The sequence below is a fragment of the Caretta caretta genome, chromosome 8, assembly GCF_965140235.1.
Source record: "Caretta caretta isolate rCarCar2 chromosome 8, rCarCar1.hap1, whole genome shotgun sequence".
Taxonomy (NCBI): Eukaryota; Metazoa; Chordata; order Testudines; family Cheloniidae; genus Caretta; species Caretta caretta.
In genome coordinates this window covers 109,654,451-109,671,445 of record NC_134213.1, presented here as the reverse complement: position 1 = coordinate 109,671,445, position 16,995 = coordinate 109,654,451, and the positions used below count along the sequence as shown (strand labels likewise).

At 44.8% G+C, this 16,995-nt stretch overlaps 3 protein-coding genes across 12 annotated transcripts in view; 2 read left to right on the top strand and 1 right to left on the bottom strand.

Moving 5' to 3' along the window:
* CFAP144 (cilia and flagella associated protein 144) overlaps positions 1 to 12,353 on the top strand; it is a 27,840-nt gene extending 15,487 nt beyond the window's left edge. The window contains exon 4 of one of the 2 annotated variants that reach the window (XM_048861545.2): positions 11,880 to 12,353. In XM_048861545.2, the coding sequence (XP_048717502.1) occupies positions 11,880 to 11,996 (117 nt within the window). In that variant the 3' untranslated portion in view covers positions 11,997 to 12,353. Of the gene's footprint in view, positions 1 to 910; positions 1,211 to 11,879 lie in introns of those variants that run through there. The other variant, XM_048861546.2, reaches the window with a different exon arrangement.
* CFAP57 (cilia and flagella associated protein 57) overlaps positions 1 to 16,995 on the top strand; it is a 184,810-nt gene that overhangs the window by 13,911 nt on the left and 153,904 nt on the right. For 5 of the 7 annotated variants that reach the window (XR_007358069.2, XM_048861528.2, XM_048861526.2 and 2 more), the window contains exon 1: positions 16,892 to 16,995. The exons of 1 other annotated variant lie outside the window; for it this stretch is intronic. The gene's annotated coding sequence lies outside the window, so the exon portion shown is untranslated. Of the gene's footprint in view, positions 1 to 16,890 lie in introns of those variants that run through there. One more of the 7 variants, XR_007358070.2, reaches the window with a different exon arrangement.
* On the bottom strand, positions 1,468 to 16,958 carry EBNA1BP2 (EBNA1 binding protein 2). Of its 3 annotated transcripts, none has more exons than XM_048861542.2 (10): positions 16,869 to 16,958; positions 11,724 to 11,798; positions 10,983 to 11,066; positions 8,645 to 8,811; positions 7,132 to 7,255; positions 5,819 to 5,908; positions 5,447 to 5,522; positions 5,058 to 5,151; positions 2,207 to 2,369; positions 1,468 to 1,796 (listed from the first exon to the last, which is right to left on the bottom strand). In XM_048861542.2, the coding sequence occupies exons 1-10, from the start codon at positions 16,941 to 16,943 to the stop codon at positions 1,749 to 1,751; spliced, it is 996 nt and encodes a 331-aa protein (XP_048717499.1). In that variant the 5' UTR covers positions 16,944 to 16,958; the 3' UTR covers positions 1,468 to 1,748. The 3 variants fall into 3 exon arrangements, with proteins under 3 accessions (XP_048717499.1, XP_048717497.1, XP_074988035.1); XM_048861540.2 differs by having other exon boundaries at positions 16,797 to 16,886; XM_075131934.1 differs by lacking the exon at positions 16,869 to 16,958 and adding an exon at positions 15,612 to 15,693.

Genomic DNA, 16,995 nt, shown 5'->3' with positions numbered 1-16,995 from the left:
CTTTCAAAAATTAGCTAGTTCCTAGATGGATAACACCTGCAAACAGGCTATCACTAAACAGTGCACCAAGGGGAAACAATTTCTGCCTGCAGAGATTTATATAGAGCAAGTCATGACTTGCACTGCCTCCCTGCCAACAGAAACGCTGACCTCTAACTTGCATCCCTGTGCAACTCATCGCTTCTTGCTACGGACTCCTGGCTTGATTGGTAATGTACTTCCAACCAGCAACAAAAAAAAAAAAAGTTTAGTCTTTACTCCAAAGACCTCCACACATTCCTGATGGCTTTAGTGACATGTTTTTATCCTTTATACCATTAGCTCGGCAACAAACGCAGCTAAGGGGTGAGGGATCTCATTCCTGCATCAAACAATTGTTAACTAGTACCAGCTCCAGAAACATTAATGCTATGGTGTGTCTCGGGTGAGTCAGAGTCACTGGTGACAATGCCTGAGCTAGAAAGAGCTCAGCGTGACTTTCAGGTGGTTGATTGAGGTTGGAGGACTAGCAGCAATGGGCAAGGGGAAAGAAATTACATCTAGAATTGAGCACATCTAAATTGGAGTTAGAGACAAACCTAGGAACTCTCAGGACCATTTTTACAAAACTACTTTAGAAGTACAGTTACCAAAAGACAAATGAAGGTTCCTTTATATGAGCACCTGGGTACAGTAGTAATCCAACAGTGAAGATATGATGGACCAATGGCCAGTATGGTAAATCCTATTACTTTTACCTTAGTGGCGATCAGCCAATAACGTGAAATATGAGATTCAGTTACCTTATCAATCCTATAGTCATCCAGTCATGCAGCAGTGAATTGCAGCAACTGACTCCTTGCATCTTTGATCTCAAAGAGAACATCTCCTGGAGACACTCCTCACACTTTGACCATTTTCTCTTCCACAGACTAGTGTGGACCGCACTGACCGCAGACTGTACTTCCCATGTCGGAACAGTGAGATCACCAAGTACATGGCTGCCATGTGGCGCCTGAAGGAGCAGAGCGAGAACATGTAGTAGGGTGGTAGTAGCAACATTGCTGTGCGAGGCAGAGTTGTGTGGTTTGGAGTTTCTAAACAATGTTGCCATCTCTTCATTGCCATGGGTAGCCCTGTCGATTTCTAAGCAAGGGAGGACGACGCCCTAGCTGGGCCATACCTCCTGGAAGCTGACAGCTGTTACAGAAATAAACCCATGTGAAAGTTCTGCTTTTGTCTCTTACTGTTCTCATCCAAGTGGATGTACTAAAAACCTGCAAAAGGCTTTACCTTTTTGACAGGCTCCAGGCTTGTGACTGTAGCAAAGCCAGTATTTAACAAGTCTGACCTGGAGGCTAAATTCCCCACTTTTACCAAAGGCAGCTGTGGAAAGAGCCATGGGGATCCTCCAATCCCAGTCACAATGAGGGACAGATTTCAGGTCCCTCCTTCAACACAACACTGAAGATAGGAGAACCAAATGAGCTCTGTCCAAACTATTTAATAAGTTCACATATGCCAGGCCCAAGGCTTGAGAAGCAGAAAAAAATCTTGGAGGAAAATTAACAGTAAAAAGGAATTAATTAGTGACTGTATATGCACTTCCACTGCAACCATTTGCATCAAATGGCACCATCCAGCTTGGTCTACAGGAGTTAGAACTGCCTGAAGACTCCAGTGTCAGGAGGACCACCACCTGCAATTCATACAGACATAGAAACTAAACCAAAACCACTGGGGAGCAGGGTCCATCCACTCAATCCTTATCAGGTTCGACTCTTCATTTTCTGCCTCATCTTTTTGCCCGGTCTCTTCTGTAAAAAGAGAATGACAAATTTAGATCTCTGGTTTTGAGCCCCACCCCCTGCTTCTGGCCTTATACAATGGGAAAGAAGTGGCCTTGTCAGAGCAATGATGCTCACCTTTCAGTTTTTCTGATGCAGGGGTTCAGGACGCTGGTAGGGATAAACATGGTATTTTCTGACTCACCTGCAAAGCATTCCTTTTGGCATGGAACTTGCTTTCCCCCATTCGTATCAAACCAACCTGCTCAGCCTTGCCCACCACCTAATTAGTCTTGGTCTCCAAATACGAAGCCCATAGCCCCTTATACACAGAGGTCATGTGCCACTCCTAACACACATATAGCTCTTCCCTCTGTGGCCAGGGCCCATCTCCCACTAATGCACAGGGTTGTAATGTGTAGGACACACTTCTCACTCACATTGGAACCTTTTTTCCCTGCTTTCCCAGGGCCCTTGTTGTGGGCCACGCTAGCCCGGAAGCTGGATACGTCATTGTGACTCTCCCGTGTGTTCCATTTTGAGCTTTTCTTCTTCCCACCAAAGCCAAACTTCTGATTCTTGTAACGTCGCTTTGCGTTTGGTCTGAAACAGAAACAACCAGTCATCTCTGCTAGGTTCCTACTACCCTCCCTCAGTGAACTCGCTTGAAAGCACATGTGCGATGTGGGAAGCTCCCAACCAGCTCCTCCTAGGTGATGCTCATGTCACGCTAGATTACATCAGACCCATTTGTCTCCCTCTCACTGGAGATGGCCGCCGATGTGCACGGGCTGAAACTGTGGAAAAGCAGCATCAGTTGCCCCATAACCTCAGCCGTGCAAAACACAATGCCATCCACAGCCTCAGAAACAACTCTGACATCATAATCAAAAAGGCTGACAAAGGAGGTGCTTCGTCATCATGAATAGGTCGGAATATGAACAAGAGGCTGCTAGGCAGCTCTCCAACACCACTTGCTACAAGCCATTACCCTCTGATCCCACTGAGAGTTACCAAAAGAAACTACAGCATTTGCTCAAGAAACTCCCTGAAAAAGCACAAGAACAAATCCACACAGACACACCCCTGCAAACCCCGACCTGGGATATTCTATCTGCTACTCAAGATCCATAAACCTGGAAATCCTGGACGCCCCATCATCTCAGGCATTGGCACCCTGCCAGCAGGATTGTCTGGCTATGTAGACTCCCTCCTCAGACCTTACGCTACCAGCACTCCCAGCTATCTTTGAGACACCACTGACTTCCTGAGGAAACTACAATTCATCGGTGATCTTCCTGAAAACACCACTATGGATGCAAAAGCCCTCTACACCAACATTCCACACAAAGATGGACTACAAACCATCAGGAACAGTATCCCCGATAATGTCAGGGCAAACCTGGTGGCTGAACTTTGTGACTTTGTCCTCACCCATAACTATTTCACATTTGGGGACAATGTATACCTTCAAACCAGCGGCATTGCTATGGGTACCCGCATGGCCCCACAGTATGCCAACATTTTTATGGCTGACTTAGAACAACGCTTCCTCAGCTCTCATCCCCTAATGCCCCTACTCTACTTGTGCTATATTGATGACAACTTCATCATCTGGACCCATGGAAAAGAAGCCCTTGAGGAATTCCACCATGATTTCAACAATTTCCATCCCATCATCAACCTCAGCCTGGACCAGTCCACACAAGAGATCCACTTCCTGGACACTACGGTGCTAATAAGCGATGGTCACATAAACACCACCCTATACCAGAAACCTACTGACCCCTATTCCTACCTACATGCCTCCAGCTTTCACCCAGATCACACCACGCGATCCATTGTCTACAGCCAAGCTCTACGATACAACCGCATTTGCTCCAACCCCTCAGACAGAGACAAACACCTACAAGATCTCTATCAAGCATTCTTACAACTACAATACCCACCTGCAGAAGTGAAGAAACAGACTGACAGAGCCAGAAGAGTACCCAGAAGTCACCTACTACAGGACAGGCCCAACAAAGAAAATAACAGAATGCCACTAGCCATCACCTTCAGCCCCCTACTAAAACCTCTCCAACGCATCATCAAGGATCTACAGCCTATCCTGAAGGACGACCCATCACTCTCACAGATCTTGGGAGACAGGCAAGTCCTTACTTACAGACAGCCCCCCAACCTGAAGCAAATACTCACCAGCAACCACGTACCACACAACAGAACCACTAACCCAGGAACCTATCCTTGCAACAAAGCCCGTTGCCAACTGTGTCCACATATCTATTCAGGGGACACCATCATAGGGCCTAATCACATCAGCCACACTATCAGAGGCTCGTTCACCTGCACATCTACCAATGTGATATATGCCATCATGTGCCAGCAATGCCCCTCTGCCATGTACATTGGTCAAACTGGACAGTCTCTACGTAAAAGAATAAATGGACACAAATCAGATGTCAAGAATTATAACATTCATAAACCAGTCGGAGAACACTTCAATCTCTCTGGTCACTCGATTACATACCTAAAAATGGCAATTTTTCAACAACAAAACTTCAAAAACAGACTCCAGCGAGAGACTGCTGAATTGGAATTAATTTGCAAACTGGATACAATTAACTTAGGCTTGAATAGAGACTGGGAGTGGATGGGTCATTACACAAAGTAAAACTATTTCCCCATGTTTATTCCCCCCCACCCCACTGTTCCTCAGACGTTCTTGTCAACTGCTGGAAATGGCCCAACTTGATTATCACTACAAAGGTTTTCCTCCCCTCCGCCCCGCTCTCCTGCTGGTATTATATCATCTTAAGTGATCGCTCTCCTTACAGTGTGTATGATAACACCCATTGTTTCATGTTCTCTGTGTACATAAATCTCCCCACTGTATTTTCCACTGAATGCATCTGATGAAGTGAGCTGTAGCTCACGAAAGCTTATGCTCAAATAAATTTGTTAGTCTCTAAGGTGCCACAAGTACTCCTTTTCTTTTTGCGAATACAGATTAACACGGCTGCTACTCTGAAACCTGTCAAAAATATTTAAGACACTCCACTCTCTGCCCCACCTTGTTTATAACCAACCTTTCCTCTCTGCAAGTGTATGCTATGAGCTGCAACTCCTCTCTGAGGTGCATAAGATTGAACATTAGCATTAAGAGCTGGGAATTATCTGCTGCCATCTCAGGGATAGCTTGGGTCTGGTACTATCCTGAAAAATAGCTTTGTAGACTCAGATGGGGATATACTGGCTCCAGCTGCAATGCCTCAAACTTCCCCATCTCACCCTTTCTTTATTCGTTGACCACCATCTCCTTCCTTCTTCCCTTGATGTGGTGGTGGCTGCTCCCCATCCAGGAAATCCAGCTTGTCAGAGAGACCTGCAAGAGCAGAACATTTGTGGAGCTGCTACCACTGAATCAGACAGAAGAATTTCCAATGTAAGAGCTACAGCATTAGTCAATGGCAGTTTTACGCCCACTAGGCTCTGCCTATTTAAGAGTCTTTGTGCTACCACTACTGCTGCTCTGTGTATCTCTACGTTCAGCAGTGCCCTTTTCCAACTCACTCCTCTCCAGTTTTGGCTAATGACACCCCATATGCTGCAGTGCTCTTATCTCACTGTCCTCTTCCTGCTCCCTCAGCACTCTCTTGTGGCGAGACTGATGACTTCACCTTTCTGGTATTTCTTGATTGCATTCAGCACAGTTGCTTTTTCCTTTTGCCTCTTCTGCAGAACCTCTGTTTGTACCTGTAACAAGAGATAATATGGGTTTTTCTCCCTACTGTACTACAAACGCTCCCAAGGGGTGCCACTGTCTTTATATTTTCCCCCTCCACACCCCCAAACAGGCATAGTAAACTGGCCAAACAGGGTCATGTTCAAGGCCCTCCTTCGCAGTGTCCCCAAACAACAGCTGGAAATGCTGTCCAAGAGGTTTCACTCTCTGGGTTCCCAAACAATATCTGGGATCACCACCCACAGGCTCCAGGGTCTTGCCACCGATGGGTTTCCTTCTTGCCCGATAAGTTTCTCCACCTCCTCACCTTTTTGCCATATTTTCTCAATGCACGAAGCTGTTTTGCTTTCTCAGACTTCTCCATTGCTGCCTGTTTACTCTTGAGCTTGTGTCGAATCTTATTAGGAAACAAAATAAATGTTCTTGTTATGCAAAGGAAAATGTGGCTATGTGAACCATGAGATGGATAAGCCATATGGGTAGGGCCATTACTCAGGTATAAAAATAAAACATGCTGTAAATCTTTACACTATGCACTAAATGTAGTCTATATTTATTAAATCCCTAAGGTCCTCCTAAAGCTGCTGCCTAGACCCAGTGCCACATTCTCTATTGCATGTAGTGATTTTTAGATACAGCTTCCTCTCTCTAATAGGGTCAGATAACTCAAGTTTGGGAATGCTCACTGCAGAAACTCCCGGTCTTCTGGCTTCAACCCAGATTTGGCCAGAAGATTAATGGCATGTACAGAGATCAAGTGCAGCCTCAACAGAACAAGCTCTTACTGAACAGATTGAGACAAAGCTATCACTTTTGCCCAATCCTTTCGGATTTATAGACGAGATTGAGCAGTTCCCCTAGAAGGGACCTGAATCTTGGATAATGTTAGTGAAATCACTGGCCTCTCCCTGCGACAGAATTCAATCTTTCCCCTTCCTCCTCGCCCCCAAACAATTAAAAGCTTTTACTGGACTTTAAGAAAGAATGCAATTATACAATCAATCCAAAGATTAGAGAGATTCTTACTGGAAAGTTCTGCAATATGTGGAGGTAACAACTGAAGCATAAGAATAAACCTCTGCTCTTCAAAGACAACCAACAGTAACAGTAAGAAAAACTTGTTTCATAGTGAAGTGCTTCACAACAAGCCATAATTCCCTGGGGATAATGGTCAGGGCTTCAGCAAGATTCTGTCAGGTCATGAGAACATTAGGAAAAAGTCCTGTGTTTTTAATATTATAAAAAACAAATTCTGTAATATGAACCTAACAGACTCTGGATTAAAATATGTGATGGATCCAATTCACTCCTAACTCCCAATTCCCTATTATAATCATTTCTATTTCACTTTACAATTCCCCTGAGAGCAGACTATTTCAAAATTGTCCATTATATGTGTTTTTTTGCACCCTCCTCTGAAGCATCTATTACAGGGCACTCCTGAAGACAGAGTAGATCACTAGTCTGGATTCCATATGTGCTGACAGACTTCTCAAGTCTGACCATGTTTCACTCATGTATCATTGTTCAATCTTAAAGTCTGTGCTTTACATAGTCTAAGACCTACACTCGGGAATCTGAGGGAAGAAAAGACATCCAATGCCAAATCAAGTTTAATACCTTCTGCATCTGTTGGTCAGATTTGGCCATCTCTGCAAAGTAATCATCTGGCCTCCTTGTGGGGACTTTTTGGTGATGTAGCCAAGGAAGGGCCTTCAGCACCGCTGCCTGGGCCTGACGGTAACTGGGAAAACAATGGGACAGCAAGTTAAAGTTAACAGTAAGGTCTAAAGCACACTGGGCATGGACATCAGGAACTCAGTTCATATTAGCTATTTGATGCAAGATAAATACAATTTACATAAAATCCCAAAACTATATCAGAGCAACATTAAAAATGCAAAGAGCCCAGAAATTAAGGTGCCAACAACATTAACCGAGACACATAGCTCACGTTGTATTTCTATTCCTGTTTTTCTGGTTAACATGCAGTTTACAATTTTACAAATTGTACTGTAAAATGCAAACCATAAAATAGGCAGAATTGCAATGACACCAAGATGCTACAGGAACTTCCATTTTCACTTTGGAACTTTAGTGGTGTGCTACAGGTATTTTTAAAAGAAATGATCTGTTTAATTAGGCATGGAAATTAGTTACCACCTTTGCAGCTCCTGCTATTTCATTGGAGACAGTTTTCTATAAGACTGGTTTAACAGGGCAGCAATTTTTTTACATTGTGCAACTATCTTGGCAAGTTTAATATAGGTTTAGAATGTACAGAATACCACCATGTACAAAAAAAATTGCAGTGCCCGTGATTTTCTCGTGTCCTGGAAATTAAGACAGTCTGAAGGATTTCATTGTATTTGTTTCAATGAGATAATATCCCACGTGAAAATAGAGACCACCTCAAGACCTCTGGGTAGGAGGTCACAGATACAAAAAAAAAACCCCCATCAATTTTAGGATTTTCTACTGCCAACCATTACTAAAGTACCTGAGTGCCTTCCACACAAAATACAGCCTGATATGCGTTAATATATTTTTTTTCCCCTTGAAGTTTAGATTTTGTAAGGAAGCAGTTCTCTAAAGAGAACTTAATATATTTGAATTTAATTAAAAAAAAGAATTTTCTTGACAAGAAAATTCAACACTTATTTCATACTTAAATTCAAAGTTTTTTTGATCTACCCAAGATTTAAATTATCTGAATATAAAGCACAATTTTTTTAAGAGAGTCTATTTTAAGTAAAAACCAAGATTTATATTACTAAAATATTTTCTCATGATTGATCATTTTATAATCCAGGCTTGCCAAAAGAGGGTAAAGCACAAAATCTCAGAATCCAAAACAGGGAAGGATTTCAAGCTTCAAGATGTCTTGTTCTATTCTGGAATATATTTTTAGGGTTTATAGCAGCATGACACATGGGTGTCGAGTTGTTACACATGTATATGAATTAAGGATCGAAAGTGATGTGACATCGGCATGTGGATGGAAGGCACGACACTGATGGCGTGCAGAGCATGGCAAGATGTGATAGTGATGCAACACTAGGTTGTGTATGTGGATAGGCCGTGTGTGTGGTATGACTCTGGGGCCCCATAGGAGAACGTCGCCCCCTCTCACAAGCTCATCTCTCGCTGGAAGTCATCCTCAGGGTCGACGGTGGCTTTGTCAGGTGTGTGATATGAGGTTGGACTCATGACGTTTGGTGCCTGACCCAAGGTCACATCCAGCCTTTCCACCCAGGCGAGCTGCTGCTTGAATTCACACAAACATTGCTTCAAGCCATCCTAGAAAAAGAAGGACAGTTCTATTAACAGCAAGACACAAAACAAGTTTGTCTTTTGAAGGCTAGCAATTCTATATCTCCATATTAGGATGGGCTGCCCCTTTAAGGGAGTTGGGCTCAACCCCACCCTTGACTTGTTAGCTGCCTCCCCAGGTGATGGCCTTTGAGGCAGATAAGACTGTCTGCTGAACTCAATTTAAGAGAGCAGCAAGATTCCTGTGGAGAGGTAGGGTCAAAGAGGACCAGAGAAGGAGCGCTCCATACCAGCTAAATGCAAAGGCTACCTGCAATGAGGAGCAGGAGATGAAAAGCCTTAAGAAGCAGCTTGAGGAAATGCCAGGCAGCATGAATGGAGTTTTGGAGGAAAAAATTGCAGAGTGGGGACAGACTTGTTTTGACTTAACCTGACATTTAACTGTGATGATGTTTTAATAAACCAGACCTCAAGAAGGGGTGTTTGACTCAAGAATCTGGGTGTAGTTTGAGAACCCCGAGAAAGGGAAATGAGGCAGGATCAAACACCAGATCAGGTCCATGATTTAAACGAGTGATTGTGTGATCTTATAATTTTGTTCCTTCCTTGCTTCCCACTCTTTCATGCAACAGCAACCTTGATTTTAGATTGTGGAAAGTACTCAGTACACTCTTGGGCACGCAAAAATAACACTGCTGTTAAAGAATCTAAAGTTAATATGACAGCAAATGAGTGTGCTTCTACGGGTATATCTACACTGCAACTGGGAGGTGTGACTGAAGCAAGCCTAGACATACCCGAGCTAGCTCTGATCTAGCTAGATTAAAGCTAGCTCAAGTAACAATAGGAGTGAAGAGCAGCCTCTGCCCGCGCTGCTGCAGCAAGTATGTACCTAGGGTCTGGGTGGGAAGAGTAAGTCCGTGAAGCTGCCCATACTGCAGCAGCTTCACTGCTATTATTACTCAAGCTAGCTTTGATTTAGCTAGATCAAACCTTCCAACAGCAGTGCAGACATACCCTACGATAGCGTTGAGCTGTGCAGAGTGAGTGTTGGGAGCAGTGGTCTAATACTGCCAGGCAGGCATACACACCAACCAGCCAGTAATTCTACTGACCTTTTGCAAGTGCATTTTGGAACAAACTGGGCCCAGCCCAATTATTAAGCTCTCCACAAGCTAAAAATCTTCCTCCAGCAAGGTATTTTATTCCCTAAACACGTGCCTGCCACACACCAGTTCTGTGTCCCCACAAGACCACTCCAGGAAGTGTTTTGGTATGTCAAAAGCTGTTCTGGGACAGCGAGTATGCACTAGGGAACTGCATTATGTACTAATGGCAGTCAAACCATAGTTATGATGAACTCCTAATGGAAGCTCAGTTTCTGATTTTGGATCCACCCACCTAAAGGTTCACAAAAAAGACATATAATGGCTTCAAACTTGGTAGGTTAGCCTTGTGGCAAAGGTAAAACATTTTCTATAAAATCTGAAGTGAACCAAACACTAAATTAAAACCCAAAAAGGCAAAGAAAAGTTATTTTACTGGACTCCTTCAGCTGGGATCTACTTCCCAGGATCCTGGGGAGGAGGCAACAATTGGTAGAGCCCAGCAAATCTGCCAATATCCACTTTATATGCGCATCCCCGGACAATATTTGCAGATGGATGCAGATTCAAATTTTGTATCAGTGCAGGGCTCTAACCATTGGTCCCTGATATGGATTGACTATCCAACCTTCTACTGTTTAATCATAACCCAAATGCCTAAACCTCAGTATGGCCAGCTGAGTCTTCAACAACTTGAGATAACCTGATAGTTGCCACAGGCCATAAAATCGTAAACGAACAAATCCTGTAATCTACATGGAAGCTAAAGTCAATGAGTAATATCGACCGTGGTGTCTCGGCATTACAGCAGCGAAGAACATGATCAACTCAATTAAGGACTTCATAGTGTAAAAAGGAAATTGGTATGACAGTACTAGTTCCATAACAAACCCAGCCTTTACCACTGCAGTGTTCCCCACCAAAGATGTATGCGATAACTGAATAAATGCTCTAAGAGTTTTTAATTCACTAACCTCTGTGATTCCTATAGGTAGCCACATGAACAAGCCCAACCTTCAAAAGCAAACTCTTCCCATATAAGCACTTGCATGCACACACCAGAGTCACAGCCTACACAGACACAGTACTCACCACATTGTTAAGAGTCTTCTTGTGCCCCTCAAGCACAACATTCAGCCCTGGCTTCAGGGCACCCCTGGAAAATGCTGCCTGGAGCTGCACAGAAGGAGATTGGTCACAGATTGGTCCAGAGAAGATAGATTATGTCCCTTGCCAGGGGCTGAACACTTGGGCCAAAGCAGGAACTTATCACTCATAAGCACATCCATAATCAGGAAAGCCAGCCGACTAAGGGGAGGGGATAAAGGCAGAACATGTCAGGGGCTCACACACCACATTGATGGATAGAGGATAAGAACTCAGATAAAAAATGTGAACTGCTATCCACAACAGGCCACAAGAGAGAAGAGCTCTCGGGGGGAAGAAAAGCGGGACGCATAGCTCAGTGGTTTAAGCATTGGCCTGCTAAACCCAGGGTTGTGAGTTCAATCCTTGAGGGGGCCATTTAGGGATCTGGGGCAAAAACTGGGGGATTGGCCCTGCTTTGAGCAGGGGGTTGGACTAGATGACCTCCTGAGGTCCCTTCCAACCCTGATATTCTATGATCTTTCTCTGCTGACACCCCTCCCACACACAATAGGCAGTGGTGAAACATTTTAGTATAATTGGGGAAGCTTGATGTTCTAACTGATGCCTCCTCCGCAACCCCCTTCATTGTGTAGGGTTAGGTGTTCTCATCCAGGGGAATCTGCACTCCTTCTCCCCACACAGCATTGGGGAAATCTTGCTCAAGCTCCTTGGGATTAAGTTTACCTCTTTGTCAGTGATGACCGATTCTTCTGACTCGGACTCTGACAACGACTGATTTTCATAGTCTGCCATCTTTAACTTGGAGAAAGAAACAGATGAAGGTCATGTGTACTCTGTTCTATTTGGTTTCTCATACTATGTTCATCTCTGTATCTACAGAACTGCATAAGGATGGATGAGAGTCTGACTTGTACCCAGCCTGGCTCAAAAGAAATGGTTGGTTGCAGAGTGGATGAGTCATGTTCCCTGTGCAGGAATATGATGCTAGATGCATAGAGGGAGTGTGCACATGTGCTTTGTTCCCCTAACAGGCGACTGCTGTCTGATGTTGCTAGTTCTGAAGTGCTGAGATTGAAAATTCCTCCTCCAATGGATTTTTACTGCAGTGTTCACAGATAGTGTTCACAGCCCTGTTTTCAGACACACAGCTGTCCAGAAATTCTCATTTTTTAAATGCTGGGTCTCAACCCAAATATATTTTTTCCTTTTGAAAGTTTGAGTAATATTAATTCAACCAATTTTTCATCTGTATGAGGATGAAAATACTATTCTGCTGTGTATATGTTCCATATAAAACCCTATGTCATAAAGGCTATTATAATGCTGCACTTATTAAAGACTAAGGTAAAATTGTGTGCAACACTAATTTTTTTTTCTTTTTGCTTGTTACTACAAATAATCCTTCAAGTTGCTATAAATGAAATCTAGAGGAAATAATTCTCCATTTTCTCTACAGTAGAACCTCAGAGTTACAAACTGACCAGTTAACCACACACCTCATTTGGAACTGGAAGTATGCAATCAGGCAGCAGCAGAGATACAACTCCCCCCACCCATACAAATACAGTACAGTACTGTGTTAAATGCAAACTACTAAAAAAATTAAGGGAAGCAGTATTTTTTTCTGCATAGTAAAGTTTCAAAGCTGTATTAAGTCAATGGTCAGTTGTAAACTTTTGAAAGAACAACCAAAACATTTTATTCAGAGTTACAAATATTTCAGAGTTAAGAACAACCTTCATTCCTGAAGTGTTTGTAACTCTCAGGTTCTATTGTATTTACTTACTACACTTGACAGCACTTTAAGCTTAAGTCAGTTTCATTCTGTTCCCTGCACGTTCTACTCCTGGGGGAATTCTGCATATCTGCAGACACGCAGAATTAATCTGTCTCACATAAAGAACACATTTTGCCTAGTTTCAGAGTAGCAGCCGTGTTAGTCTGTATCCGCAAAAAGAAAAGGAGGACTTATGGCACCTTAGAGATTAACCAATTTATTTGAGCATAAGCTTTCGTGAGCTACAGCTCACTTCATCGAATGCATTCAGTGGAAAATACAGTGGGGAGATCTATATACACAGAGAACATGAAACAATGGGTGTTACCATACACGCTGTATGGAGAATGACCAGGTAAGGTTAGCTATTACCAGCAGGAGAGCGGGGGAACCCTTTTGTAGTGATAATCAAGGTGGGCCATTTCCAGCAATTGACAAGAATGTCTGAGGAACGGGGGGGGGGGGGGGGGGGGGCACGGATAAACATGGGGAAATAGTTTTACTTTGTGTAATGACCCATCCACTCCCAGTCTCTATTCAAGCCTAAGTTCACAGAATCATAGAATATCAGAGTTGGAAGGGACCTCAGGAGGTCATCTAGTCCAACCCCCTGCTCAAAAGCAGGACCAATCCCCAATTAAATCATCCCAGCCAGGGCTTTGTCAAACCTGACCTTAAAAACTTCTAAGGAAGGAGATTCCACCACCTCCCTAGGCAACGCATCCCAGTGTTTCACCACCCTCCTAGTGAAAAAGTTTTTCCTAATATCCAACCTAAACCTCCCCCACTGCAACTTGAGACCATTACTCCTTGTCCTGTCCTCTTCCACCACTGAGAATAGTCTAGAACCATCCACTCTGGAACCACCTCTCAGGTAGTTGAAAGCAGCTATCAAATCCCCCCTCATTCTTCTCTTCTGCAGACTAAACAATCCCAGTTCCCTCAGCCTCTCCTCATAAGTCATGTGTTCCAGACCCCTAATCATTTTTCTTGCCCTTCGCTGGACTCTCTCCAATTTATCCACATCCTTCTTGTAGTGTGGGGCCCAAAACTGGACACAGTACTCCGGATGAGGCCTCACCAATGTCGAATAGAGGGGGACGATCACGTTCCTCGATCTGCTCGCTATGCCCCTACTTATACATCCCAAAATGCCATTGGCCTTCTTGGCAACAAGGGCACACTGCTGACTCATATCCAGCTTCTTGTCCACTGTCACCCCTAGGTCCTTTTCCACAGAACTGCTGCCTAGCCATTCGGTCCCTAGTCTGTAGCTGTGCATTGGGTTCTTCCATCCTAAATGCAGGACCCTGCACTTATCCTTATTGAACCTCATCAGATTTCTTTTGGCCCAATCCTCCAATTTGTCTAGGTCCCTCTGTATCCTATCCCTGCCCTCCAGCGTATCTACCACTCCTCCCAGTTTCGTATCATCCGCAAATTTGCTGAGAGTGCAATCCACACCATCCTCCAGATCATTTATGAAGATATTGAACAAAACCGGCCCCAGGACCAACCCCTGGGGCACTCCACTTGACACCAGCTGCCAACTAGACATGGAGCCATTGATCACTACCCGTTGAGCCCGACAATCTAGCCAACTTTCTACCCACCTTATAGTGCATTCATCCAGTTAATTTAAGTTAAATTAATTGTATCCAGTTTGCAAATTAATTCCAATTCAGCAGTCTCTCGGAGTCTGTTTTTGAAGTCTTTTTGTTGGAGAATTGCCACTTTTAGGTCTGTAATCGAGTGACCAAAGAGATTGAAGTGTTCTCCGACTGGTTTTTGAATGTTATAATTCTTAACGTCTGATTTGTGTCCATTTATTCTTTTACGTAGAGATTGTCCAGTTTGGTCAATGTACATGGCAGAGGGGCATTGCTGGCACATGATGGCATATATCACATTGGTAGATGAGCAGGTGAACGAGCCTCTGATAGCGTGGCTGATGTGATTAGGCCCTATGATGGTGTCCCCTGAATAGATGTGGACACAGTTGGCAACGGGCTTTGTTGCAAGGATAGGTTCCTGGGTTAGTGGTTCTGTTGTGTGGTTGCTAGTGAGTAATTGCTTCAGGTAGGGGGGCTGTCTGTAAGCAGACAGGGGGCCTGTCTCCCAAGATCTGTGAGAGTGATAGGTCCTAATAAGAAAAGGAGTACTTGTGGCACCTTAGAGACTAACCAATTTATTTGAGCATAAGCTTTCGTGAGCAACAGCACAGCTGTAGCTCACGAAAGCTTATGCTCAAATAATTTGGTTAGTCTCTAAGGTGCCACAAGTACTCCTTTTCTTTTCGGTCACAATAAGTGCATCAGTTCCACCTTTTGCCCACCAGAGGCCGCTGTGGCGCCAGAACAGCCTGACACATTCATGCGTCTGTTCTAGCGCCACAGTGGCCTCTGGTGTGCAAAAGGCAGAACTGCAGCACTTATTTGGCAAAATGCGTTTCATGTGGGAAAATATAAAATTCTACACTCAGTGTGGCAGAATTCCTGTAGGAGCAGAGTTCATCACAGCACTCTGCCTGCAGAGCCAGGTTAGGACAGAGTGGGGCACACAGGACTGCTGGGCGGGGGGTGTGCGTCACAGACTGAGGTTCAGAATGGCTAGTGAGGGGGACAGACTGGAGCATGAGCTCAGGAGCTCGTGGGGTGACAGCATTGAACCTGTGGATAGGGGAGGGTGGCTGCAGAGATTCATGGGGATGGGGGGTGTGGGGACAGGAGCAGACGTGCCTGACTGAATGGGAGAGGCTTGGGGTCAGTCAGGGTCTACATGGGGGAGACTTCCCAACACCATAACAACCCCCCCCCCCAAGAAAAACCTCTCACCTACACCCAGGTTCACTCCCAGGGGCCTTTGCTATCTCTCAGCTCCTCCTTTACATGCTTCTGACAGGTGCAGGAAATAGTTCTGTATTGTAATTTAAAAGAATTACACAAAGTTCTGTATTAATATGCCTAGTAAAGGAATCAATTTGCAAAAAAAAAAAAAATTACCAGCAATTTTCTTTTCTGCTCTGTATTGCTGCAGACATCCCTGCTGACAGATATTTTGAAGTAAATTACCAAAATAGTTGTAATTATAGTGTTATTTTGACAAATAAAATATGCAGAATTTTGAAATATTGTGTGCAGAATTTTTAATGTTTTAGCACAGAATTCCCTCAGGAGTAACACTGAATTCATGTTCCCTGTTTGTACGAGTTGTTCATTCCCTCTGAAGCTAGACGGACTTTTGGTCTGACCCTGTATGGCTGTTCTCATGTTTCCCACACAGCATAAAGGAAGGAAAACATTATTGTACAACCACAAAAGCTGCCAGGTGGACTCAAAGACAGGGAGAGGTAACCTTTTTACACGCCTTATTAAAGTTACCTACAGCTCAGGTTCACAACACCTCCTTTCTAATCTCTTTCAATTATAGAAATTTTAGCCCGCAACACTGCAAGCACTCATGCAGACATAATTTAACACACGAGTAGTCAACTGAAATCAGTGGGGCTACTGAAGCGCATACAGGTATTCACGTAAGTGCTTATAGGATGGAGCCTTAGGCATCTCCTGTAACAGCAAAGGTTTCCAAATAGAAGTGTGATTTTTAAGTAGTCAGTGTCCAGTTAAAGCACCGTACAAACGCCGCTACACCAAGTGCCCGGTTTTGAACACCAGGACCAGGCCGTGCGGTCACCGCGCCGGCGGGAAGCCGAGGGGGTAGCTGTGAAAGGGCGCCCAAGGGCCGGTCGGTCTGTTAGCAGCAGAGTGAACCCAGTGGGGGTGAGGAGTCTCCCCCGACGCCAGGACTAACTCAGCACCGAAATACGCTCCACCCGGGCCCAGGGAGACGAGCCGCAGCCCCGTACCAGCAGCGGGCAGGGCAGGGCGAGAACCCAGAAGCCCGGGTCTGGCCGAGAACGGGGCAGCACGGGGGCAGTCCTGCAGTCCACGTGGCATCAGCCCAGCGCGGGGAGAGAGGCGCTGGGTCCCGCCGAGAAGGAGGACCGGTCCCGCTCTTACCTCAGCAGCCAGTTCCTTTCCCTGCCACGCGGACCCTCAGCACCAAAGACAGGCGGCTCGTGAGAAACTCACTTCCGGCCTCCGCCGCCGAGGCCTACTCAGTTCCGCTTCCGGGTCAAACTCTCGCTTGTGGGACTCGGTCTCCATGGCAACAAGCCGAGAGGCTCTTGAGGCGCGGAGGATCGCGGGGAGCGCTGCG

Bases quoted from the DNA above. Each gene is read 5' to 3' on its own strand.
- EBNA1BP2 (XM_048861542.2), bottom strand. From the start codon at position 16,943: ATGGAGACCGAGTCCCACAAGCGAGAGTTTGACCCGGAAGCGGAACTG. The intron at 8,812-10,982 runs GTGAGTACTGTG...TTCTTTTTCTAG, and splicing joins AGAAGACTCTTAACAATGTG to GATGGCTTGAAGCAATGTTT. The intron at 5,152-5,446 runs GTGAAGTCATCA...CTGCTCTTGCAG, and splicing joins AATCAAGAAATACCAGAAAG to GTCTCTCTGACAAGCTGGAT.